Source organism: Nerophis lumbriciformis, linkage group LG27 (assembly GCF_033978685.3).
Source record: "Nerophis lumbriciformis linkage group LG27, RoL_Nlum_v2.1, whole genome shotgun sequence".
Lineage (NCBI taxonomy): Eukaryota > Metazoa > Chordata > Actinopteri > Syngnathiformes > Syngnathidae > Nerophis > Nerophis lumbriciformis.
Window position 1 is genome coordinate 34,176,275 of NC_084574.2, and position 24,120 is coordinate 34,200,394.

The 24,120-nt window shown below is 38.6% G+C and overlaps 1 protein-coding gene across 3 annotated transcripts in view; it reads left to right on the plus strand.

The window, feature by feature from the left end:
- LOC133624474 (testis-expressed protein 2-like) overlaps positions 1-24,120 on the plus strand; it is a 52,827-nt gene that overhangs the window by 23,958 nt on the left and 4,749 nt on the right. For 2 of the 3 annotated variants that reach the window (XM_061988050.2, XM_061988051.2), the window contains 7 exons: positions 2,030-2,230; positions 3,578-3,899; positions 7,259-7,476; positions 8,310-8,471; positions 10,203-10,302; positions 14,311-14,425; positions 21,561-21,674. In XM_061988050.2, the coding sequence (XP_061844034.2) occupies positions 2,030-2,230; positions 3,578-3,899; positions 7,259-7,476; positions 8,310-8,471; positions 10,203-10,302; positions 14,311-14,425; positions 21,561-21,674 (1,232 nt within the window). The remainder of the gene's footprint in view (positions 1-2,029; positions 2,231-3,577; positions 3,900-7,258; positions 7,477-8,309; positions 8,472-10,202; positions 10,303-14,310; positions 14,426-21,560; positions 21,675-24,120) is intronic. The other variant, XM_061988052.2, reaches the window with a different exon arrangement.

A 24,120-nucleotide genomic window follows, 5' to 3' on the forward strand; every position in this document is an offset into this window, starting at 1 on the left:
TTATAGTAGGTTCATTGTAACAGAGAGATAGAATGGGAACAAATATATACAAAAAAATTACATCAGATAAATGTTATATGAAATTGTATTTTAATGTGGTAAATTAGAATTCCATCCACTACTAACCAGCAAGCATTCAGACCCTTATTGACTGGTTTTGTATTCACGAAACACACACATTAACCCTGTCTTTTTACAAAAGTACTCCTTATCTAAATTTGGTACATGAATAAAAGTCATATAAACAGTCTTACACATCTCCAAAGTGTTGACCTCAGGCACAAAGTTGTGGACCTGCTTAAGGCTGGAATTAGCTCAGGCAATCAGCAAAAAGCTTGGTGAGAAAGAGACCACTGTTGGTGAAATTATTTGAATTACACAGGAGGAGGTTGATAATTGTATCAAGGAAGCTGGGGCTACAGTCACAAAGACAATCAGGCCTTTTTTCCACCAACAGTTCTGGCACGTTAAATTCCTTGAACTATAACTTTCTGGAGATAAGTGTAGTTTGTGTTTCCATCGCACTTCACAGTTTAGGGTAGTCTATACAAATCAGACATTTGAGGGGTGGAGGAGTGGTTCAGTATATTTCCACATTATTTCCATTTAAATAAACAAACAATATTAAGTCAGATGTATTTTACTAAAGTGTAAGTAAATAAAATACAAACCAATACGATACAAAACGATATGATTTTAAAACAAAGTGTTCCAAATTTTACATGAAAAGTCAGGCTTTTGTCTGGAGTGTAGAACACAGTCAGATAGTCGTCCCCTCAGTAAATATTGAGTTCATGAGGGTCAAGCAAGTCCTTATGGTCTATTTCAGCAGTAAATAACAATACTTAAAGATTAAATGTCAGTGTTTAGCTCGACGATTGGCAACACTAAATTGGCCCTAGTGTGTGAATGTGAGTGTGAATGTTGTCTGTCTATTTGTGTTGGCCCTGCGATGAGGTGGTGACTTGTCCAGGGTGTACCCCGCCTTCCGCCCGATTGTAGCTGAGATAGGCTCCAGCGCCCCCCGCGACTCCGAAGGGAATAAGCGGTAGAAAATGGATGGATGGGATAGATGGACAATCAGATTTAGCGTTCGCTTGTTAATATTAGCATTTGTGTATATTGTGTGTGTGTGTGTGTGTGTGTGTGTGTGTGTGTGTGTGTGTGTGTGTGTGTGTGTGTGTGTGTGTGTGTGTGTGTGTGTGTGTGTGTGTGTGTGTGTGTGTGTGTATAATTGTATGTAATCATATATGTACTGTTACTGTATGTATGTATATATGTGTATATAATATACATATGTATATAGTAGGGCTGCAACTAACAACTAATTTGATGATCGATTAATCTGTCGATTATTACTTCGATTGATCGATTAATAATCAGATAAAAGAGACAAACTACATTTCTATCCTTTCCAGTATTTTATTGGGAAAAAAATACAGCATACTGGCACCATACTTATTTTGATTATTGTTTCTCAGCTGTTTGTAAATGTTGCGGTTTATAAATAAAGGTTTATTTTAAAAAAAAAATGTAATGATTAGTTGTTACAGCCCTAGTATATAGTATATATGTATGTATATATATATATATATATATATATATATATATATATATATATATATATGTGTATATATATATATATATATATATATATATATATGTATATATTAACTGCAATAAACGTGTGACTTCAATGCTTTCCAAAAAGGGTTTCTCTCCCAAGTTCCTAGTCAGATTTTTCTTTGTTATTGAACCAAATACAAATGTATTATCTTAATATTTTCTGACAATTTTTTTAATTCAGTTTTTTCTCTATTGCTCTACGATGAACCTAGTATAAAAGTTTTGAATCGTTCATATCTTTGATAGGGTAGACCTAAAACATCAGCAGGGGATAAAATACCAATTGTATTTCTATAGAAAATTGGCTTAAAAATATTTTTGTAAAACAATTTTTTTATAATATTAAATTGACATCTCCCATTCAGACATCCAATTACTAATGTCAAATGTTCTTCCTTCTTAGGGCTGGATGAATGAGATGATAAACTACGACCCTGAAACCTACCATGCCACATTGACGCACTCTGTGTTTGTTCGCCTGGAGGGCTCCATCATTCGCCTGTCTAAACCCAACCACAATATTGCACGGCGTGCTACACACAGCGAGTCAAAACCTGATGTCACGTACATCAGTCAGAAGATTTACGATTTAACTAATAGCAAAGTATGTTAATGAATTACTAGTTTCCTCTAAAAAACAAAGTTATCACAGTTTTATAAGTTTATCTTTTTAGTGTTGAGATATATGGTCTTAAATTATGACCCCATTTTTGATAGATGTAATATATTGATTGGTCACTGGGTGTTTTCATCGCTTGTAAAAAGGAATCTCCTCGTCTAAACTCCTTTTTTTCCCCTGGATGCTTCATTGACACTGTATGTCGCGGCCGTAGTTATAAGACAGACATACACAGCGATACACCTGGCTACTAAATACATTAACAAGTCGGTAAACAAGAAGCTTGAGTAAATCAGTACATCTGAAACGGTGTTGTTGCTTTAAACGTGCCCATTGATGGCCCGTGGGCCAAATCCGACCCAGAAATGACACAATGCGGGCCCCCGAGTTCAGTTAAAAAATTGAGGGACAACATTTTTTGCATCAAATTCCTAAAAACAATAGAGTAGTCCTGATTTGTTTTAGAATAACTTAAGCCCCTGTTGACACATTGGCAGATCCTTGCATTGACATGTTTATCCTTGCTAGCAAACTTAAAACACTGGGGTCCAAACTTGTGATTTACATACCTCAGGCCTTCCTCATGGCACCACTTTATGTCTTCTCCTTTTTGGAAGTTACAAATTTGCGCAAGCTCTTCAGGTAAATCGCTACCATATCTGAAGATAATGTTTGTTACAAATTGGGCAAATTACAAACGACTCGTTTGGAGGATGTATGAAGGAAGGCAAGATTGTTTTATAAATATCTCCACCATGCCTCCATGGTTTGATTTCAAATGTTATGCAGATCTCTAATACACAGCAACAGGCAATTGGTAATAAAAGTTTTTGTTTTTTTTATAATAAGGGCTCCTTTAAGGTCTATCATAGCTCAGCACAATAAAAGTAGTTAAAAATTGAGTTTAAAACCCCTAACATATACAGTGTATTCTTCCTGGGTAGGATTGCCACACTATCCATACAAGAGAGTTCATTGTTTTGTGTCGTTTTAAGTGTTTTGGTGTGGGCAGGGATATTTCCGGTTATGCTTCAGAGTGGACAACATTTTTTTTGAAAACAATCAACGCTTTTGTTTTGTTTCCGTGCGAACAATGACTAATTTCAGGGTTTCTCATTTTACCCTTACGAAAGCCACTCATGACTTATTCCAATTAATACATTGTACTCTGATCATTCAATCAAACATACCAAAGGCCACTATTTGAGAAAATACAGTAGTAGTTATTTCAAACCCAATATGCTATTTAGTGGGCGGGAAAAATACATGCATGTCTGAAAATGTAAACCAAATCTAATGAGAATCTCATCTTTCATTCAAACTATCTTCAAGGTATGTCTCGTGCCTCAGGGCCTGGCCAGGAAAAGAATATGGAACAAAAAGTACCCCATCTGTATTAAGCTTGGAAAACAAGATGACTTCATATCCAAGGCTGAAGGGGAGGCCAGCAAGGGCTTTACAGCAAAGAACAAAAGTGAAGGACCAGGAGGCGCTCAAGAGCCAGCCCGCTCAACCTCTTCAAATAGAGACCTAACTCTCTATCTGTTTGGAAGAACTGGGAGAGAGAAGGAGGAGTGGTTCCAGAGGTTCATTTCAGCTTCAAATCTCAAGGAGGATTTGAAAAAAGTTGCAAATCCTGCAGCGACTCAAAGTGGTGAGTAAAGATGATTGTATTTTTTTTCCTGGGACGGTATAGCTCGGTTGGTAGAGCGGCTGTGCCAGCAACTGAGGGTTGCAGGTTCGATCCCCGCCTCCGCCATCCTAGTCACTGCCGTTGTGTCCTTGGGCAAGACACTTTACCCAACTGCTCCCAGTGCCACCCACACTGGTTTAAATGTAACTTAGATAGTGGGTTTCACTATGTAAAGCGCTTTGAGTCACTTAAGAAAAAGCGCTATATAAATGTAATTCACTTCACTTCACTTCTTCAAAACACATCTCAGCAGACCCCACAGGATTTTGCGATGTCACGCTAATTACGTACTGTAGATACATTTCCGCAGAGAATGCGCAACCTTGCAATTTTGTCCAATCAAATTTGTCCTAAGTAGCACTCAAACACGCACGACAGCACCCAAAGGCTATGTTTACACTGCAGATCATTCCAATTTTTTTGCCAATATGTGACATGTAATCTAATGTTTACATGTCATGTGGCCAGTACAATTTAGAATTTTTGAAATCTCACCAAGGCCCTTTTTGTTATGTGGATATACCGTAATTCTGATATGTATGTGATGCGACTGCAGCCTGAATGACCATGTCACATTAATCCGACCGGTAGTCATCAAAAAACATTAAAGGTCATAATTCTTTGCCAAAATAGCCGGTCTTGAAAATGAATAGTGGACGAATGAGCAGAACACAGGCGGAATAAGATGTTTTAGAACTAATGTCAACGTCCCACCACTCCAGGCTACGACTACTCACCCACATGCTCCTCGGAGCAGACAAAGCCATAATCCTCTTTCTTCTTAAGCCAAATAATTTGGTTGAGAAATGTTGACTCCGGTTGAACATAATCCTTGAAATTGCCACAAATGCAGCAGAGACACTGAGAACTACTAGAATTGAAGCCATGTTTACTTCTTTAAACTCAATGCAGCATGTGTGATGTTATGACATCATTTTCGCATGCGGTCAGCTCACAAACGTATTTTGTTCACGTTAGACATACATATACGTTGCATATTTTTTTGAAAATTTAAACGGCTACATAAAAAGAGAGGTTTAAAAAAAAAAAAAAAAAAATTAAAATACATGAATCAGGTATCATACCATGCCGTGTGAACATAGCCAAAGGTGTTCCTTGACCTTTGTCTTTACATCTATGTTTTCAAGTAAACATTTGACGTGTAATTTTAATCTCTCATCTGTCATTTGCCAACGAAAGTCATCTCTATGGACAGTTCACCAAATGTTCTCAACAAATGCAGGCCTCAAATTTTAACTTTTTAAGGTCAAGGCAAGTGTTGCCTTAAAGGAGGGCTCATATTTTACGGCACCAAGGCAAACATTATTTTCTTTCGAGGCAGGGGCTCCAAAGAATGCATGCACATATATATATATATATATATATATATATATATATATATATATATATATATATATATATATAATTTTGAGACACGTGGCACCTGATGGCCATAAGACTGAACTGCACTTTTTGTCTAGCCATCCATCCATTTTCTATTGCTTGTCCTTTTCGAGGTCGCGGGGTGTGCTGGAGCATTCGGGCGGAACGCGGGATACACCCTGGACAAGTCGCCACCTCATCGCAGGGCCAATACAGATAGACAACATTCACACTCACATTCACACACCAGGGCCAATTTAGTGTTGCCCATTTAGATAGAAATAGTGTTCATGTGTGAGATCTAGGGCTGCCAATTATGGCCAAAGTAATAATTTAGATTATCATCAATATTGAAATCATGATTACTGATTGTTAGGTAAAGCAGTGTTGGGATGTGAACGTAATACCATCAAGTAATTTGTAATGTCTAATAATAAGGCTATATATATATGTTATCTATATTTCTAAAGACAAATATTTATATATTTTTATTCATTAATAATATCAACTTGTCAGCTTTTTGTCATTACATGATGCCTTTATCTCTATTTTTACATTTTGATAGAGGGAGGTATTTTTTTATTATGAATTTTTTTAAAGTTCTGTACATTTATATGTACATGTAGATGCTTTATCGGAACAGATCCATTAAGAGTTTGAGCAGAAATTGATCGTATAGGAATTAACTATACACAATAAAACATTAACAGAATGCTGTGTAACATGAATGGTTTTTGAAGTAATACCTTTGTAACATGAAAATAAACACAAGTAAGGTAAAAAAAACATGGTGTTTACTTTTTGATATCGAAATAAAACACTAAGCAATTTGGCTAATGAAGAGGAAGTCTAATAAACAAGCTTTGTTCTTCTCCAACGCCTCATAGTGGTTCAGTACAACAGTTTGGTCAACAAAAATAAAGAGTGATACCTCTCACATCGAATACACAATCTTCACAGCCTTCGTTCAGTTCGATGAGATGACAAATCATTTTAGCCAGTACTAATGTTATTTGAACACTGATACAGTTTGCAGTTAAATAAAGGAGGAGTGAGCATCCTAGTAAACAAACTAAATACTTTATAAACAAGTTGTGACAACGTTCACGACACATCGCCTACCGCATGTTTCCTCACCTCATTAACTTTCAGTAACTGCAGTTGATGGACTCTGTATTGAGAAAATAAAAGCAACATCAAATAGTTTTTCTCCTTCGCTGTATATTTTTAGTGTGGGGACAAGTGCGTCTGTCTACAATATTGTCCACACCTGTCGCCATCTAAACACAGCAGTGCGCTCTGAAACGCATGCCGAGAAGTGAGGGAAAATTACATTAAACCAAACGCTTAGCTCCGTTTACTCCGACGGGAAATCTCCAAAGCAAAGTCTGTGTAGTTAGTCCGCCATGATAATCAAGTCAAACAACGCTAGTGCGCATGCGCCTGACTCTGTTTTGCCTAAAATGCATCAATAAATGAATTTTTTTCCGTAATTAAAAAATTAGACGTTATTACTAACTGTTGGGAATTTTATCGGGAATTATTATTATACCGTTAACCGTTACATCCCTAGTCCATTGACAAGTAAAAAGTCAAGGGCGATCACAGCATGTTCTTGCCGCAGATGCTGGTCAGTTTTTTTAGGGCATTACGGCAAGTGACAAGGTGCCGCGGTTGTCGTGGTTAAATTTGAGCCCTGCATTTATACACGGCGAAAAATCTACGCGAAACTCGTAAGTTAATAGTAGTCATGGCACTCTGTTGTCATGTGAGTGCCTTTTGACCAATCATTGAGGAGATTGACTGAAACCGAGTGACTAGTGGTACAACACGGTGTACCACAGTTTAAGAATCACTGGTTTAGAGGGACTGAAAAAAGTCTTTCAAGTCAAGAATTTCATTCCTCACCCTGTTCTCATATTTGTTATTGTCCAAAGCTCCGAGCTCTCCCAGTTGTGGCAGTAGCCGTAGCAGTCTGGATGATGCCCTGGCACCTATGACAAAAGATTCTCCAACCGCAGACAGTGACAAGGCCAAGCTGTTGGACTATAGTGTCTATATGGCTTCATTATTGCCAAAACAAGAAGCAGTCACCTCCCCTGTTAGCAACTCTGAGCTTAGCAGTCCCCAGAGCAGCCCCGGAACTGACAAAAAGGTACCAGATATTCCATTAAAGTGTTTATTGAAAGTTTTTCTCTCCTCTCTCTCTCTTTCTCTCTGTCTCTCTCCTATGTTCAGTATATCACTATAATGTGTTAAAATGTATGGCATTGAAAGTCAAACAACACAATTGTAAGTGTAGTGTAGTAAGGGGGATGTTTCAAATCAACTTTTTCACTTTCGATTTGATAACAATATTAAAGCCTTGCGTATTGGCTGATACCACTATTAATCCAATACAAAATACGCAGGAATCATAGTACATACTTTTATTTTGTAGTGTGGAATGTTAGAGAATACTTGATCAAGTGAAATGACTCAAACAGAGTACAATGGCAGGTATGAAAAACATTAACAATTTATTTTTAGCTGTCTGATTTATGCTGTCTTTCAGTTGAAGTGGAGTGGTAATTGTTTTTGGCGACACGCTATGAAAAATAGTTATGAAGTTAAGCTTATGATGCAGTAAGTACTCTTCTGCCTTGAAGACGTTGTATGTGTATGCAACAATAATTATTGTATACAGTGTTAAATAGGGTGTTTTAGCCTGGAATATTGTTCAATTAAGGACACTTATTACGTACTTTTAACTTGTGTACTTAGCTGTTGTGTTGCTACTAGTTCCTAGTAGCCTATAGCTATCATGCTAACCTTTTGTCAATTACTTCACTAAAATACAAGAAGGCCGATGTCTGATATCGGCACACCCCTAAATACAGGTATCTGAAAGTGGGGAATAATCTTAAGGGTATTGGAGTTTTATAATAGTGTTGAGTCATCATCAAGTGGAAAATTATTGATTAATGTATTTTTCCAATTTTCATATAGCTTCAAAGTTCCAGCTCAGTGCACAAGCAGCTCAAGGAGGAAGAGGATCCAGTTGCCTGGGTGAACGCAGCTCTTGGTCGAGTCCTCTGGGATTTTCTGCGTGAGCCTTACTGGTCTGAAGTGGTCTCCAAGAAAATTCAGATGAAACTCAGCAAAATACGGGTGAGCTGATCAATCCTCATTTTTACATTTTCTTTTAAATGTGTGTCATATGAAGGCTGTTTTTTTCTGCGTTGAGGCAACGGCATGTGCGAGAAAGTTCACTCCTCCAAATGCTGTGGCGTGTGCCTCTCTAAGAATTTTTCTTTTTTTTTTTAAATCTTACCAGACAGCGTTGACCATTAGGGCTGTGATTAATCGGCTTTTAATACAGTCATGTCCAAAAATATTGGCACCCCTGCATTTCTGTCAGATAATGCAGCACTTCTCCCAGAAAATTGTTGAAATTACAAATGCTTTGGTATTCACATGTTTACTTCTTTTGTTTGCATTGGAACAACACAAAAAAAAAAGCCAAATCTGAAATTATTTTACACAGAACTCCAAAAATGGACTGGACAAAATTATTGGCACCTTTTCAATATTGTAAGAAATAGTTGTATTCTAAGCATGTGATGCTCCTTCAATTTGTAATTCTATTCACCTGTAGCAAGTAACAGGTGCTGGCAATATAGCAATCACACTTGCAGCCAGTTAAAATGGAGAAAAGTTGACTCAACCTTTGTGTTGTGTGTACCACACTGAGCATGGACAAAATAAATAAGAGCAAAGAACTCTCAGAAGATTTGAGAACCAAGATTGTGGAAAAGCTACAAGTCCATCTCCAGATATCTAAATGTTCCTGTGTCTACTGTGCGCAATGTCATCAAGAAGTTTAAAGCCCATGGCATTGTAGCTAACCTCCCTGGACGTGAACGAAAGAGAAAAATTGATGAAAGACTGCAACGTAGGATTGTTAGAATTGTGGATAAAGAACCTGGATCCACTTCCAAACAAATTCAAGATGACCAGTGCAGACACAGGTTACAACAGTGTCAGCTCAATAATATCAGATTTGGCCTTTTTGGAGGTTTTTTTGTGTTGTTCCAATGCAAACAAAAGAAATAAATATGTGAATACCAAATCATTTGTAATTTCAACAATTTTCTGGGAGAAGTGGTGCATTATCTGACAAAAATGCAGGGGTGCCAATATTTTTGCCCATGACGGTACATTAAATCCTGCGTGTATACGATTTAATGTGATGTCATACAGCCCACCTTTGCTAAACATTTGCAATAACATTGACTCTTGTAAACATTATTTCTAGCTCCAATAACACTCTTTGCCGGTCTTTATTTGCCCTTCCCTAGCGTAAAAATAAGTAAGCTAACTACCTAAATAGTCGACGAGTCATGGTTGCTCACTTGACTCAAGAGTTTTGGTGAAGAATTGCACCACATGCGTTGCCTTAACCCGATGCAGAAATGGCAGGGACCATATTGGGGGTTTTTATCGGATATCAGCAAAAAGACAAGTACCGGTATCTATTATCTTGGCTTGCATCTATAATTCTCTGATATAAGCTCCAATACAAGCAGTCCTGCTGCGCATTCGCTGAACAGATATAAAGTTTTCAAGGCTGCAATTGTCAACTTACTCTGTCATAAGCTTGACCTATTGAATTATTGTGACCACTGGGTGTCGCCAAAAACAAATTACCACTTCGCTTCAGCATAAGTCCATTCCAGTTAATAAATAGGTTAGGTTAAAAAGGTAAAACATTATATGGGAGTGATGTGACTGTGTATAAGTAGTATGTTATTTTTATTTGTAACTGCTGTGATTTTACACACTAATCATTAAATAAGATTTCAGGAAAAAATCAAATCAAATCATTTCTGTCTTTCTCAGTTGCCTTACTTCATGAACGAGCTAACCCTGAAAGAACTGGACATGGGTGTGGCCACACCTAAGATCCTTGGAGCATCCAGTCCTTCTATTGACTACAAAGGCAAGAGAGAAAATATTTCACATCAGTTTTTTCGTAAACGCCACTTTTTGTGTGATTTGGTTTTTGACATAAATGTTCATTATTTTATGTTTTTTTGTGGTAATATTTAAAAAACTGAGGTATTGCTGTTTGAGCACTAATTTACAAACTTTTTAGTTTATTATAAGATTTATGGAATGTGCCGATCGATCGGCCACCGATCAGTATCAGGCGATTTTTGTGAAAATGTATGTGATTGCCATTGCTAATTAATACATTTCAATGCTGATCAGAAACGCCGATCCCCTCTGGCTAATATTGTATTTATTTTTAGTCCCATGGCCGACAAGTCAGCAGCTAATCCATACACCGTGTGGAGCTGCTCCCTAAGTTAAAAATAATCACCTCCATTACGGCAAATAAACTGCATTTCTTAGTATCTTAAGTATCTTAATCAAGTTATCACTGGAGGACAAGGCTAAAGATGTTACACACCAAGACAAAGCAGGAGCAGGCAAGCTAATAGCTAAGCCAGCTGCAAAGTTAGTTTGAAACAATACCAAGAAATAATAGTTGAGTACAGTTTAGAAAGTGTACATGGAAACGACTTACAGCGAAAAGTAAGCAGACATTGAATGGAAATTACCAAGTAGATTAATACAAGTTAGAGAGAGGATAATATAACAACTGTTGGTGTGTCAGGATTGCTGCAGCCAGAAGAACAATTAGGAGGTTGGAGCAATCTATAAATTGGTGGCGTCAACACCAAGTGTTGTATAAGCGATATTAAAGCGATTAGGTCGATTAAATGTTCTTAAAATATTTTTTTAACATTCTGGGAGAAATTCCCTTGAAAATTATTTAAATTACTAATAGAAAGTACATGTTCTTTTTTTTTTTAGTTATTGTGTTCTATTGACTTGGTTTTGCTCAAACCATCCATCAATCCATCCATCTTCTTCCGCTTATCTGAGGTCGAGTCACGGGGGCAGCAGCCTTAAGCAGGGAAGCCCAGACTTCCTTCTCCCCAGCCACTTCGACCAGCTCCTCCCGGGGGATCCCGAGGCATTCCCAGTCCAGCCGGGAGACATAGTCTTCCCAACGTGTCCTGGGTCTTCCCCGTGGCCTCCTACCGGTCGGACGTGCCCTAAACACCTCCCTAGGGAGGCGTTCGCGTGGCATCCTGACCAGATGCCCGAACCACCTCATCTGGCTCCTCTCAATGTGGAGGAGCAGCGGCTTTACTTTGAGCTCCTCTCTAATGGCAGAGTTTCTCACCCTATCTCTAAGAGAGAGCCCTGCCACCTAGCGGAGGAAACTCATTTCAGCCACTTGTACCCTTGATCTTGTCCTTTCGGTCATAACCCAAAGCTCATGACCATAGGTGAGGATGGGAACGTAGATCGACCGGTAAATTGAGAGCTTTGCCTACCGGCTCAGCTCCTTCTTCCCCACAACGGATCAATACAGCATCCGCATTACTGAAGACGCCGCACCGATCCGCCTGTTGATCTCACGATACACTCTTCCCTCACTTGTGAACAAGACTCCGAGGTACTTGAACTCCTCCACTTGGGGCAGGGTCTCCTCCCCAACCCGGAGATGGCACTCCGTCTTTTTCCGGGCGAGAACCATGGACTCGAACTTTAGCTCAAACATTGTATGTACCGGTAATAAAAAAGAATAAGGAAGTACTTTAAATATTGTTTTGATGTTGTTAAACTGCAGGCATGTGATTTTTCCGTCTAAATTGTCAGTAGGACTCACCATAGGTAGTGATCAATCAGTCTTCCTGTTCTGTATGTATGTTTTTGGACGTGTTGTACTGAAAACAAATGTTGAAGTTCCATTTATTCATTCAACTAAATTGATAAATGTACAGTTATTACATGTGATCAGTATCGGTATTGGTATCGGCCGATCTCACTCAAGGATGATCGAAATCTGCAGCATATAACCTCTTTGGAACATCCCTATTTTTTGTACCCCGGCTGAGAAGCTTGCAGCTAATTATGTATCTACATTCACAGGTTGGAGACACTCCCCTAAGTTAATTATAATCACCTCCAATACAGTAGATGAACTGCATTTCTTAGTATTTTTAGTATCATTATCAAGTATCATTTTCACTGGAGAATGAGGCTGAATATGTTACACACCGAGAGCAAGCAGGAGCATGCATGGTTATAACTAAGCTAGCTAGCTTGAAACAACACCAAAACATTTGTGTTTACTAAGAAGTGAGAAGGAACCACATTACAGCAGGAAGTAAGCACTACTAACTGGAAATTAACAAGTAGATTAATAGGCGTTAGAGTATAATATACAAAACCCAAAACCACTGAAGTTGGCACGTTGTGTAATTCGTAAATAAAAACAGAATACAATGATTTGCAAATTATTTTCAACTTTTATTCAATTGAATAGACTGCAAAGACAAGATAGTAAATGTTCCAACTGAGAAACTTAATTTTTTTTGCAAATAATCATTAACTTAGAACTTAATGGCAGCAACACATTGCAAAAAAGTTGGTAAAGGGGCATTTTTACCACTGTGTTACATGACCTTTCCTTTTAACAACAATCTGTAAACGTTTGGGAACTGAGGAGACCAATTTTTGAAGCTTTTCAGGTGGAATTTTCTCCCATTCTTTCTTGATGTACAGCTTAAGTTGTTCAATATCTTACACAGGGTTCATAATGCGCCACACATTTTCAATGGGAGACAGGTCTTGACTACAGGCAGGCCAGTCTAGTACCCGCACTCTTTTACTATGAAGCCACGCTTTTGTAACACGTGGCTTGGCATTGTCTTGCTGAAATAAGCAGGGGTGTCCATGATAACTGCTTGGATGGCAACATATGTTTCTCCAAAACCTGTATGTACCTTTCAGCATTAATGGCGCCTTCACAGATGTGTAAGTTACCCATGCCTTGGTCACTAATACACCCCCATACCATCACAGATGCTGGCTTTTGAACCGTATGGTTCTTTTAACAATCCGTATGGTTCTTTTCCTCTTTGGTCTGGAGGACACAACGTCCACAGTTTCCAAAAACAATTTTAAATGTGGACTCATCAGACCACAGAACCCTTTTCCACTTTGCATCAGTCCATCTTAGATGAGCTCGGGCCCAGCGAAGCCAGCAGCGTTTCTGGGTGTTATTGGTAAATAGCTTTCGCTTTGCATAGTAGAGTTTTAACTTGTACTTACAGATGTAGAGACGAACTGTAGTTACTGACAGTGGTTGTGTGAAGTCTTCCTGAGCCAATGTGGTGATATCCTTTACACACTGATGTCGCTTTTTGATGCAGTACCGCCTAAGGGATCGAAGGTACCTAATATCATTGCTTATGTGCAGTGATTTCTCCAGATTCTCTGAACCATTTGATGATATTACGGACTGTACTGTAGATGGTGAAACCCCTAAATTCCTTGCAATAGCTCGTTGAGAAATGGTGTTCTTACACTGTTGGACAATTTGCTCACACATTTGTTCACAAAGTGGTAACCCTTGCCCCATCCTTGTTTGTGAATGACTGAGCATTTCATGGAAGCTTCTTTTATACCCAATCATGGCACCCACCTGTTCCCAATTAGCCTGTGGGATGTTCCAAATAAGTGTTTGATGAGCATTCCTCAATTTTCTGTCTTTTTTGCCACTTGTGCCAGCTTTTTTGAAACATGTTGCAGGCATCAAATTCCAGCTGAGCTAATATTTGCAATAAATAACAGTTTTCCAGTTTGAACATTAATTATCTTGTCTTTGCAGTCTATTCAATTGAATATAAGTTGAAAAGGATTTGCAAATCATTGTATTTTGTTTTTATTTTAAGATTTACACAACGTGCCAACTTCACTGGTTTTGCAGTTTGTAAAATCTATTGATGTCCAACCTTACAGTATAAGTGCTGAAAACCACTGAAATAAAGGCACAGTATAAATGCCAGCCATTTCCCAAATTGGATGCGATTGCATAACGTTTTACTCTTATCACGTCTAATTATCACTGCTGTTTGTCCTAAAGGTCTGTGGTTCGACTTGGACATTTCCTACAGTGGGTCCTTCCTGATGACCCTTGAAACCAAGATGAATCTGATTCGCCTGGGCAAAGAAGGAGAAAGAAGTTTAGGCGAAGATGGGTAAAGAAGCCAATTGTCACTCATAGAGAAAGTTTCACAGTTGTTTTGAGTTTTATGGTTCCCCTTTTCTGCGTAGCTGAGCACACCTGCTTCTCTTTAATTTGTTTTCCTTCTCTTTCTCCCTCCTTCACTTTCACAATCTTGGATTCTACCTAATGCTGCTTGTAATTGGATGAATTTCTGTTACGGTAAGTGCTGATTGACCCCAAGGACTGTTTTCACTGCTGGACTCTAGAAAGAGGTTCCGCAGCCTCTGTAGCAGAACCTCCAGGTTCTGTAAGAGCTTCTTTCCTCAGGCCATAAGACTCTTGAACGCATCATAATAATCCCCTCAATTCCCCCCAAAAACGGATTGACTGGCTGGAATATAAAGACAATATAACATACATCCATAAACGTGGATGCATATGCAAAAGTGCAATATATTTATCCGTACAGTAATCTATTTATTTATGTCTGCACCTTATTGCTCTTTTATCCTGCACTACAACAAACTAATGCAACAAAATTTTGTTCTTATCTGTACTGTAAAGTTCAAATTTGAATGACAATAAAAGGAAGTCTAAGTTCAGTAACAATTATCTATTTTCATCTACCTGTCTGGATTAGGTTTCATATAAATACCATTAAGTGTTATACATGTATTTGCCATTTGTGGTGTGTCCCGATCCAATATTTATATCAAATATTTGGTCCGATATCAGCAAAAAAACAGATATCGAAAACAAGCAGTCCTGCAGCGTGTTTATTCGTACAATATTGGACAGCCAGTTAACATCTGAATGTCCTCCATTAATCTCACAAGTTTGATCTTTTAATGAAGTAATTTACAATAAGTATACATGTATGTATAGGCTAGGTGCCAGCAGCTACTGTACACAACAGCTAAGCACACAAGCTAGATATACAAAATAAGTGTCCTTAATTGAACAATATTGCAGTCTAAATTTGTATCAAAATAATTATAGTTGCATTACTTGCATATAGAAAGCTTCCAAGGTAAAAGTGGTTTAGAAAGTATCCAGTGACAAACATGTCTGGATCATTGAACTTACTGCGTCAAGCCCTTCATTTAATAACTTTGATAGGTGTTTCCCATTCCAACTATTGTTCTTTGAGTAATTTCACTTGATCAAACATTTTCTAACAGTCAATACTACAAAATAATAAAAGTATGTGCTTTTATGCCATACGGTTAATGTTTTCTTACCTACCATTGTTCTCTGTTTGGCTAATTTCACTTGATCGAAACTGTCAATTTCCAACATTCCACACCATACAATAGTAAAAGTATGTACTAGGATTCCTGCTGATATCGTATGGGATTAACATTGGTATAGGGCTGGGCGATATGGACGAAAAAGTATATCTCGATATATTTTTACTTAAACTCGATATATACCTCGATATATTTTCCGGTGAAAATATTTATATAACGATATTAATTTTTAAGCAAGATTGAAGTCAATGACAACTGTACTGGAAACAGTCAGTGGCACTTTTATTAACCCAGTTAGTCAAGAGGGGTATTAACAGCACAGAAATTAAACTGTTTAAGTAGCACAGATTTACATAACATAAATAAAATAGAAAAAGAAAGAATATATAAATAAAATGGAAACATATTCTTTCTACATAAAATAAATAACATAGCTGTGCAAATAATACAAAATGTATCAAACTCAGATAAAAAATTAATTTGCAGGCAGGAACTTTTTAATTCCCAGTCGACAATGTAATGGACTGTCACGCATGTACGGTTCTGTGGTCCTACTAGGCCACATGTCTGGTCAGCGCCAAGTAAGTGACTTGACTTAATTGTGCGACTATGATCTTGTGTGTTTCAAAAGGATTCAACTATTCAATGTCAAAATATAAGGAGTAGAAATATTGAACAAAATGTAAGCTACTGTCTTGTTGTAAAACACCAATGGATATGAAATATAGCATTTAGACAGGCTATTCTGTAGCAAAAGTCATCACATGTCTGCCACAATCATGTGTGTTCTTAAATGTGCATTCCACATCTTCCATGTCGAGAGCAGTTTGGATTTGGGCTTACATGGTAAACAACTCAAATGTTGGCCATTGTTTTATCCAGATGCATACATTTGTCCAAATGTGGCCAAGTAGAGGCATTGTGGGTTTCATGGACGTTGTCGCAAGTAGTCGCTAAAAGAAAAATCTCAGGAAGAGAATCCCTCTGCCATCTTGCACTAGTTTTTTAAATATATAAATCGCCCGCTTGAAAATTCCCTCTTCTCTTCTCCGATTCTCGTCGTCATTTGGTATGTCTGGTGTAATACGAAGGTTGTGAGTTCAATCCCGGGTTCGGGGTCTTTCTGTGTGGAGTTTGCATGTTCTCCCCGTGACTGCGTGGGTTCTCTCCGGGTACTGCGGCTTCCTCCCACCTCCAAAAACATGCACCTGGGGATAGGTTGATTGGCAACACTAAATAGGCCCTAGTGTGTGAATGTGAGTGTGAATGTTGTCTGTCTATCTGTGTTGGCCCTGTGATGAGGTGGTGACTTGTCCAGGGTGTACACCGCCTTCCGCCCGAATGCAGCTGAGATAGGCTCCAGCACCCCCTGCGAACCTGAAAGGGACAAGCGGTAGAAAATGGATGGATGGATGTTTTGATTTCCCTTGCTGGTTCCATGACCCGCCCTATCTTGCCTCTGATTGGCCTAATCTCAACCAATCGTGACTCATCATAGTAAACAACCAACCAATCACCAAGCACGTCTTGGAAGGAGAAAGGGGAGGGGTTTAGTAGCCCGTGGAGGGAGACCGGGGGACAACAAGGAACGCAACAAATAAGCAGCGTTTGGTCATTTTAATGTGAAATAAATTATATTGATATTACGATATTTTCTTGATTCATATCTTGCTTAAAAATATATATCGCTACATCGTACAAACTCGATACATCGCCCAGCCCTACATTGGTATCTGCCAACACTCAAAGATCCAATATCAAGATTCAAGATTCAAGATGCTTTATTATTGTCCATTGTTTAACATGTACAAGACATATAAGAACTGAAATTTCATTTTCGGCACAGTCCCACTAAGAGCAGACATACGTTACAGGGGGACAAGACGGGACCGCCAACGGATCAGCCACTTACAGCGCTCCTTAAAAAAAGGACCGAGGATTTGATACTGAAATATCGGTATCGAATCAAAAGTGAAAAAGTTGTATAGGGACACACCAGGTTGCAATCACGGTTTATTCCTAAGTGGCCAAATACACATTGAAATGTACATCGTGTGGCAATAAATATTTTGCACAGTGTTGGGCAGTAGTGGTGCTACAAGTAGTTATTGAGAAGCGCCTGTCTTCCTTAAGTGAACATAATAATCGCCAACTAAGCTACGGCAGTCTCAGGAAGCAAACCTAGCATGCATTAGCACTACATGCGAAATTGTCATTTGGCAACAAAATTTTACAGTCTGTTCCTGTTTGTGTGTATGTGCATACTTGTGCAAACATGCATGTATCAGACCACAACAATGAGGTAGATCAAATAAACAATTGCACCTTAAGTCATACAATGACTAACTAAAACTAACAATGAAAAAAGAAAGGTTAATAGAGAAAGATGACCACATATGCAACCACAATACAGTATTTCAGTACATGCCTTTTCAGTTATGTTTAAAGTGCAACACTAAATAACTGACAGTTACTGTATTAGTCCAAGAGATATTCATATTTCAGTGCTAGTAAGACACATTATGAAAACATTTTGTTTGACACTTATACCTGAATGATGAGGTTACATTATTAGAAAATCAATTGAAGTGATCTGATCTGTTTTATTGCTCTTTCTCACTGGCACTCATGGAGGGTGGACGCTCCCTTTCCCTCTCCCTTATCGTTCCTGCTTGCTTCTTTGTTTTTTTCTTGTCTGAATTTTGTTGTTGCCTCTTTTTGCACTGCTCTCTAAAATCTAAACAATGGAATTGATCGAATGGGCTCTCGACGAAATTGACAAAACTTGACGGGACTGTTGGGAGAAGAGGAGTGACGTGTGCCTGGCAGCCAGTCGAGGACGTTGAAGATGACTCCCTATTTGGAACTATGATGACAGGACATTTGCTGATTGGAGTAAGCTTTGCTCTGGGTATCGACCAATTGGAAGATGCTGGCAGCCGTTCAAAGTACCCTAAAGCTGCCACAAATGATTGGAGGATGCTAACAGAACTGTGCGATTTTGAACAATATTATTGGCGACATACTGGTGACACCGGCTGCTCTGATGGTGAAGTATGATAAATTTGAGAACCAGAAATAGACTATTAAGTGTGAAAGTTTACATTTATTTCCGCTCGCTCAAACACAAACATTCTAGTCTGGATTGTGGAAGTGACGTGACAAGGTGATTGCTTCAAGACTTTCCCAGAGGACAGTGCAGTAAAGATGAAACAAACTTTTTCCCTGTCTTTCATGGACACACACCTGTTGTTGTTGACTTTTGTTGGACTAACTGGCTGTGTTATCGCGTTTGCAAGAGCACCAAGGTCGCTGAACAGAGACACGCTGCAGCTTCCACACATATATGGAGCCTTGAAAAATACACGCCGCACTCCGGTACCCCACACCCCATCCCACGCCTTTCATTCCACTTGGTATGATGGAAAACGGAGCAGCGGCTGGCTGTTTCGACTGTATGCCCGTCCCCTCACTCCTTCCGTTGCAAGTCTCGAGTTGTATGTCGTAAAATGTATATGTGCTTTGCTATGGAGTTTGTTTCTCTCTCAAGACTGGTCCCCACCAATAGGATCCCAGTCTGTAATCAACTTTGTTTTACTGATCCTCCCTGAGCGTCTTCCTTTTTCCAACCTAAAACGGGGGACCGTGAGTGGCGACCGGTCATCGTTCGTTCTGTTCCCTGAGCATGCCATATCGCAGACTTGGGCAAATTAAGGCCCGGGGGCCACATGCGACCCGTTAAGCTTTTCCATCTGGCCCGCCAGACATTCCCAAATTATTTTTGTAGAGCTTTAAGATGGAAACTGTCGCTGCCATTATGATGTGCAGTGATGTTTGCAAATGACCGTAAGTCTTGAACTATATAAAGTATTTCAATAGTGGGAATCTGCGCTTTTGCATAATATACTAATTACTATGGTAATCTAATTAGTTACTATGGTAATCTAAATCCCAGCAGCTCAGACGAGGCACCAAGCAGTGTGGGTGGGGAGCGTTTCCATAGGGCGTTTCCAGAGCAGCCAGCCTGAAATGCGGGTGTCAGGGACAGACGCGGAAGGAGATTTTTACAACAAAGTTCTAAAGCTTAGTGATATAACAGATGTATCAGATTGTAGGTGTTTTTTTTACCCTTTGTGTTCATATTTCACCGTGTTTGTTGCATTTTGCTTGATTGTAAAAATATGTCGATTAAGAGACGTTCATATGTTGTCAATATTCAGTGTTTTATCGTTCATGGTTAATATTGTAAATCCCACATTCTTTATTTTCATGTACATTCTGGGTGTCTTATTCAGTAAAAAAAAATGTAAAATTCCATTCCGTTTTTTAAGGCGGTCTGTCATAACGTTTTTAGCTTTCAATCCGACATTATTGTGGGGTTTTGTATTCGGACCCAAGCACACACAGTGTACAGCAGATTTTCACAGCTTACATATATATACACATAGATAGATAGATAGATATTCCGGACCCCAGGCAAATAGTTTTTCTCTAAATTTGGCCACCCGAGTCAAAATAATTGCCCAGGCCTGCCATATCGCCATGACTTCGAATGAAAGTCGTTTGTAAAAAAAAAAAATAATAATAATAATAATAATATTTTTTTTAATGCTTTAATGTAGTAACTTATAAAATGTGCTACTTAGCTTATACATTTTACAAGTAGCTTGCCCAACACTTATTTGCGGATGATACAACAGCATTTTGTTCAGGAGAGAACACACAGAAGATACTACAAACAATAACAGAAGAAATTAACAAATTAAAAAGATGGTTTGACAAAAACAGACTATCGTTGAATCTCAGTAAAACTAAAATAATGCTATTTGGTAACAGTAGAAGAGAAAGTCAAACACAAATACAAATAGACGGAATAGAAATTGAAAGAGTAAATGAAACCAAATTTCTTGGTATAATGATTGATGATAAATTGACCTGGAAATCTCACGTAAAAAATATACAACATAAAGTAGCAAGAAACACGTCAATAATGAATAAAGCAAAACATGTTCTAGACAAAAAATCACTTCATATTCTCTACTGCTCACTAGTGTTACCATATCTGAGTTACTGTGTAGAAATATGGGGAAATAACTACAAAAGTACACTTCATTCATTAACGGTGTTACAAAAAAGATCAGTTAGAATAATACATAATGTTGGATATAGAGAACACACAAATCCTTTATTTATTGAATCAAAGATACTGAAATTCTACGACATAGTGAATTTGCAAACAGCTAAAATTATACACAAAGCAAACTATAACCTGCTACCCAAGAATATACAACAATTCTTCTCAAAAAAAGAGGAGAAATATAATCTTAGAGAGAAATGTAATTTAAAACATTTGTATGCACGTACAACGCTTAAGACCTTCAGTATATCAGTATGTGGAATTAAATTATGGAATGGATTAAGCAAAGCAATCAAACAATGTACTAATATGATCCACTTCAAGAAACTCTTCAAACTTAAAGTGTTTACAAAGTATAAAGAAGTAGAACCATGATAAACATTCTGAATTTATTTAACTCATCCATTCTTTCATTCTTTCACTCACAAAATAATCTTACTTATCTCAACATATGAAATGTAACTTACTTCACCAATTATTATTTATTTACTTATTTTTATTGTGATTACTTATGGAGTATATTGTGAATAAATTGAGAACAAGAAGTGAACAAAAGTTTTAGCAACTGTTATGTAAAAGAAAAGGGGTAGGATTAAATAAGCTCTGCTTCTTCCTACTCCTTTTCGAACATGTTGAAAAGAGAAACTGGAGATTGTGATGTATCATGTTGTATGATTGCATGTTCGAAATAAACTCAAACTCCAACACTGCTGGTTGCACGAGAAGTCACTTTTTGACATGCATTAATATTTTTTTTCTGTCTCTTCTTGGGCTAATAGATTCAGACCTCGAACTTACTGCTTGGCTGACAGTGATGAGGAGTCTTCCAGTGCAGGCTCCTCAGATGAGGAAGATGCCTCTGAGCAATCAAATGAAACCAGTGGAGCAGAAGGGTGAGAAATTAGTTTTTTTTTTACTGTATTCAAGCGTGTGATATATATTTGTTTCACATATTTGAACAAGCTGTTGCTGCACATCTTAATAATGTAATTAAGAGGCAATCACACAGGCAATAGTGATCCACTTGAGTCTGACAAAATTACATCCCTCCGGGTGCCGCCACCGCTGCCGCTCACTGCTCCCCTCACCTCCCTGGGGGTGATCAAGGGTGATGGGTCAAATGCAGAGAATAATTTCGCCACACCTCGTGTGTGTGTGTGTGTGTGGGACAATCATTGGTACTTTACTTTAACTAAGTCCACCAGTTTACTGAGCAACTAACAAGTTACATTTTTAAACATTCCTTGGATGCATTCTATATTTGCAATGTATCTAAAGTGCCAGTAATCAAGTGGTAACAGGCATTTAGTAATGATCTCTTCAAGCTTCTCTGCTGTCCACTCTGTGTGTAAGTTCAGGGTTTCCGCGGGGCATCAAAAAGCATTAAAAGTCATGGAATGGATTTTGCGAAAATATTAAGGCCTTAAATGGCATTAAAAAGCATTAAATGCGATGTCCAGAGCCATTAAAAATGTAATACAAATGCAGGTCTAGGCCAATTGTCAATACGTCAATCCATCAAACGAATGAAAATGAACCACGACCCATTAGCATACTTGCCAACCCTCCCGGATTTTCCGGGAGACTCCCGAAATTCAGCACCTCTCCCGAAAACCTCCCGGGACAAATTTTCTCCCGAAATTCAGGCGGACTCAGATCCTCCACAATATAAAAAAGCGTACCTGCCCAATCACGTTATAACTATAGAATGATGGAGGGCGAGTTCTTGGTTTCTTATGTGGGTTTATTGTTAGGCAGTTTCATTAACGTCCTCCCAGCGTGGCAACAACACACAACAACAGCAGTCACATTTTTGTATACTGTAAAGCAGTTCGTCTGCCGTAAACAGCAATGTTGTGACACTCTTAAACAGGACAATACTGCCATCTAGTGCATGTGATGAAATGTAAACTGGAGCCTCCGTGTTTGTTATTTTGTAGTTTCATACAGTATAGGCGACATTTATAAACCCTCGGTTACACTTTTTTAAATAGATTCAATCTTGCACGTGGAAAGTTTAAGTGAGTGTTATGTATGTGTATATGTATGTGTATATGTGTAAATGAATGAACACTGAAATTCAAGTATTTATTTTATATATATATATATATATATATATATATATATATATATATATATATATACATAATAAAATAAATAAATACATATATATATAGCTAGAATTCAATGAACGTCAAGTATTTCTTATATATATATATATATATATGAAATACTTGACTTGGTGAATTCTAGCTGTAAATATACTCCTCCCCTTTTAGCCACGCCCCCGTCCCCCCACCCCCCACCTCCCGAAATCGGAGGTCTCAAGGTTGGCAAGTATGCCCATTAGGAGCAAGGGTCAAGTGTCTTGTCCAAGGACACAACGGACGTGACGAGGGTGGTGGAAGCCGAGGATCGAACCAGGAACCCTCAGGTTGCTGGCACGGCCGCTCTCCCAATCGAGCTACACCGCGTGACATTATCTCATGTTTTTAAACCTTTGCCTATCGTTCCGAATAATTTTTTTAATATATTTTCTGTGTGGGGCAGCACGGTGGATGAGGGGTTAGTGCGTCTGCCTCACAATACGAAAGTCCTGAGTTCAATACCGGGCTCGGGATCTTTCTGTGTGGAGTTTGCATGTTTTCCCCGTGACTGCATGGGTTCCCTCCGGGTACTCCGGCTTCCTCCCACCTCCAAAGACATGCACCTGGGGATAAGTTGATTGGCAACACTAAATGGTCCCTAGTGTGTGAATGGGAGTGTGACTGTTGTCTGTCTATCTGTGTTGGCCCTGTGGTGGCGACTTGTCCAGGGTGTACCCCGCCTTCCGCCCGATTGTAGCTGAGATAGGCTCCAGTGCCTCCCGCGACCCCGAAGGGAATAAGCGGTAGAAAATGGATGGATGGATTTTCTGTGTGACGGTTTATGCGGTGACGACCTACCTTTCGCCCAAGTGCAGCGGGAAAGGCTGCAGCCCCCGGCGACATCGAGAGAGACAAGCGGTAGAAAATTAATGAATGGATTGTGGATTCATCAAGTTTATTTATCAAGTAACATTTCAGTTTACTCGTGTTTCCCGCGGTGTACAGTTTTTGTGCGGTGCTCTGTCGCCTTGGAAATGCGCTTAGCTTTGCAGAATGCAGACTTTCTTACCTCTGATGTTATGTTTCGCCAGGGTTTGTTTATCTGTTTGGTAGCAACATAACTCAAACAGTTATGGACGGATTTTGATTACATTTTCAGGAAATGTAAACAAAACAAAAAATGTCTCTTATCTACTGCAAACACTTTCTGTTTATGGCGTTCCACGGCCCCACCTTGCGGTCCCGCACTGCA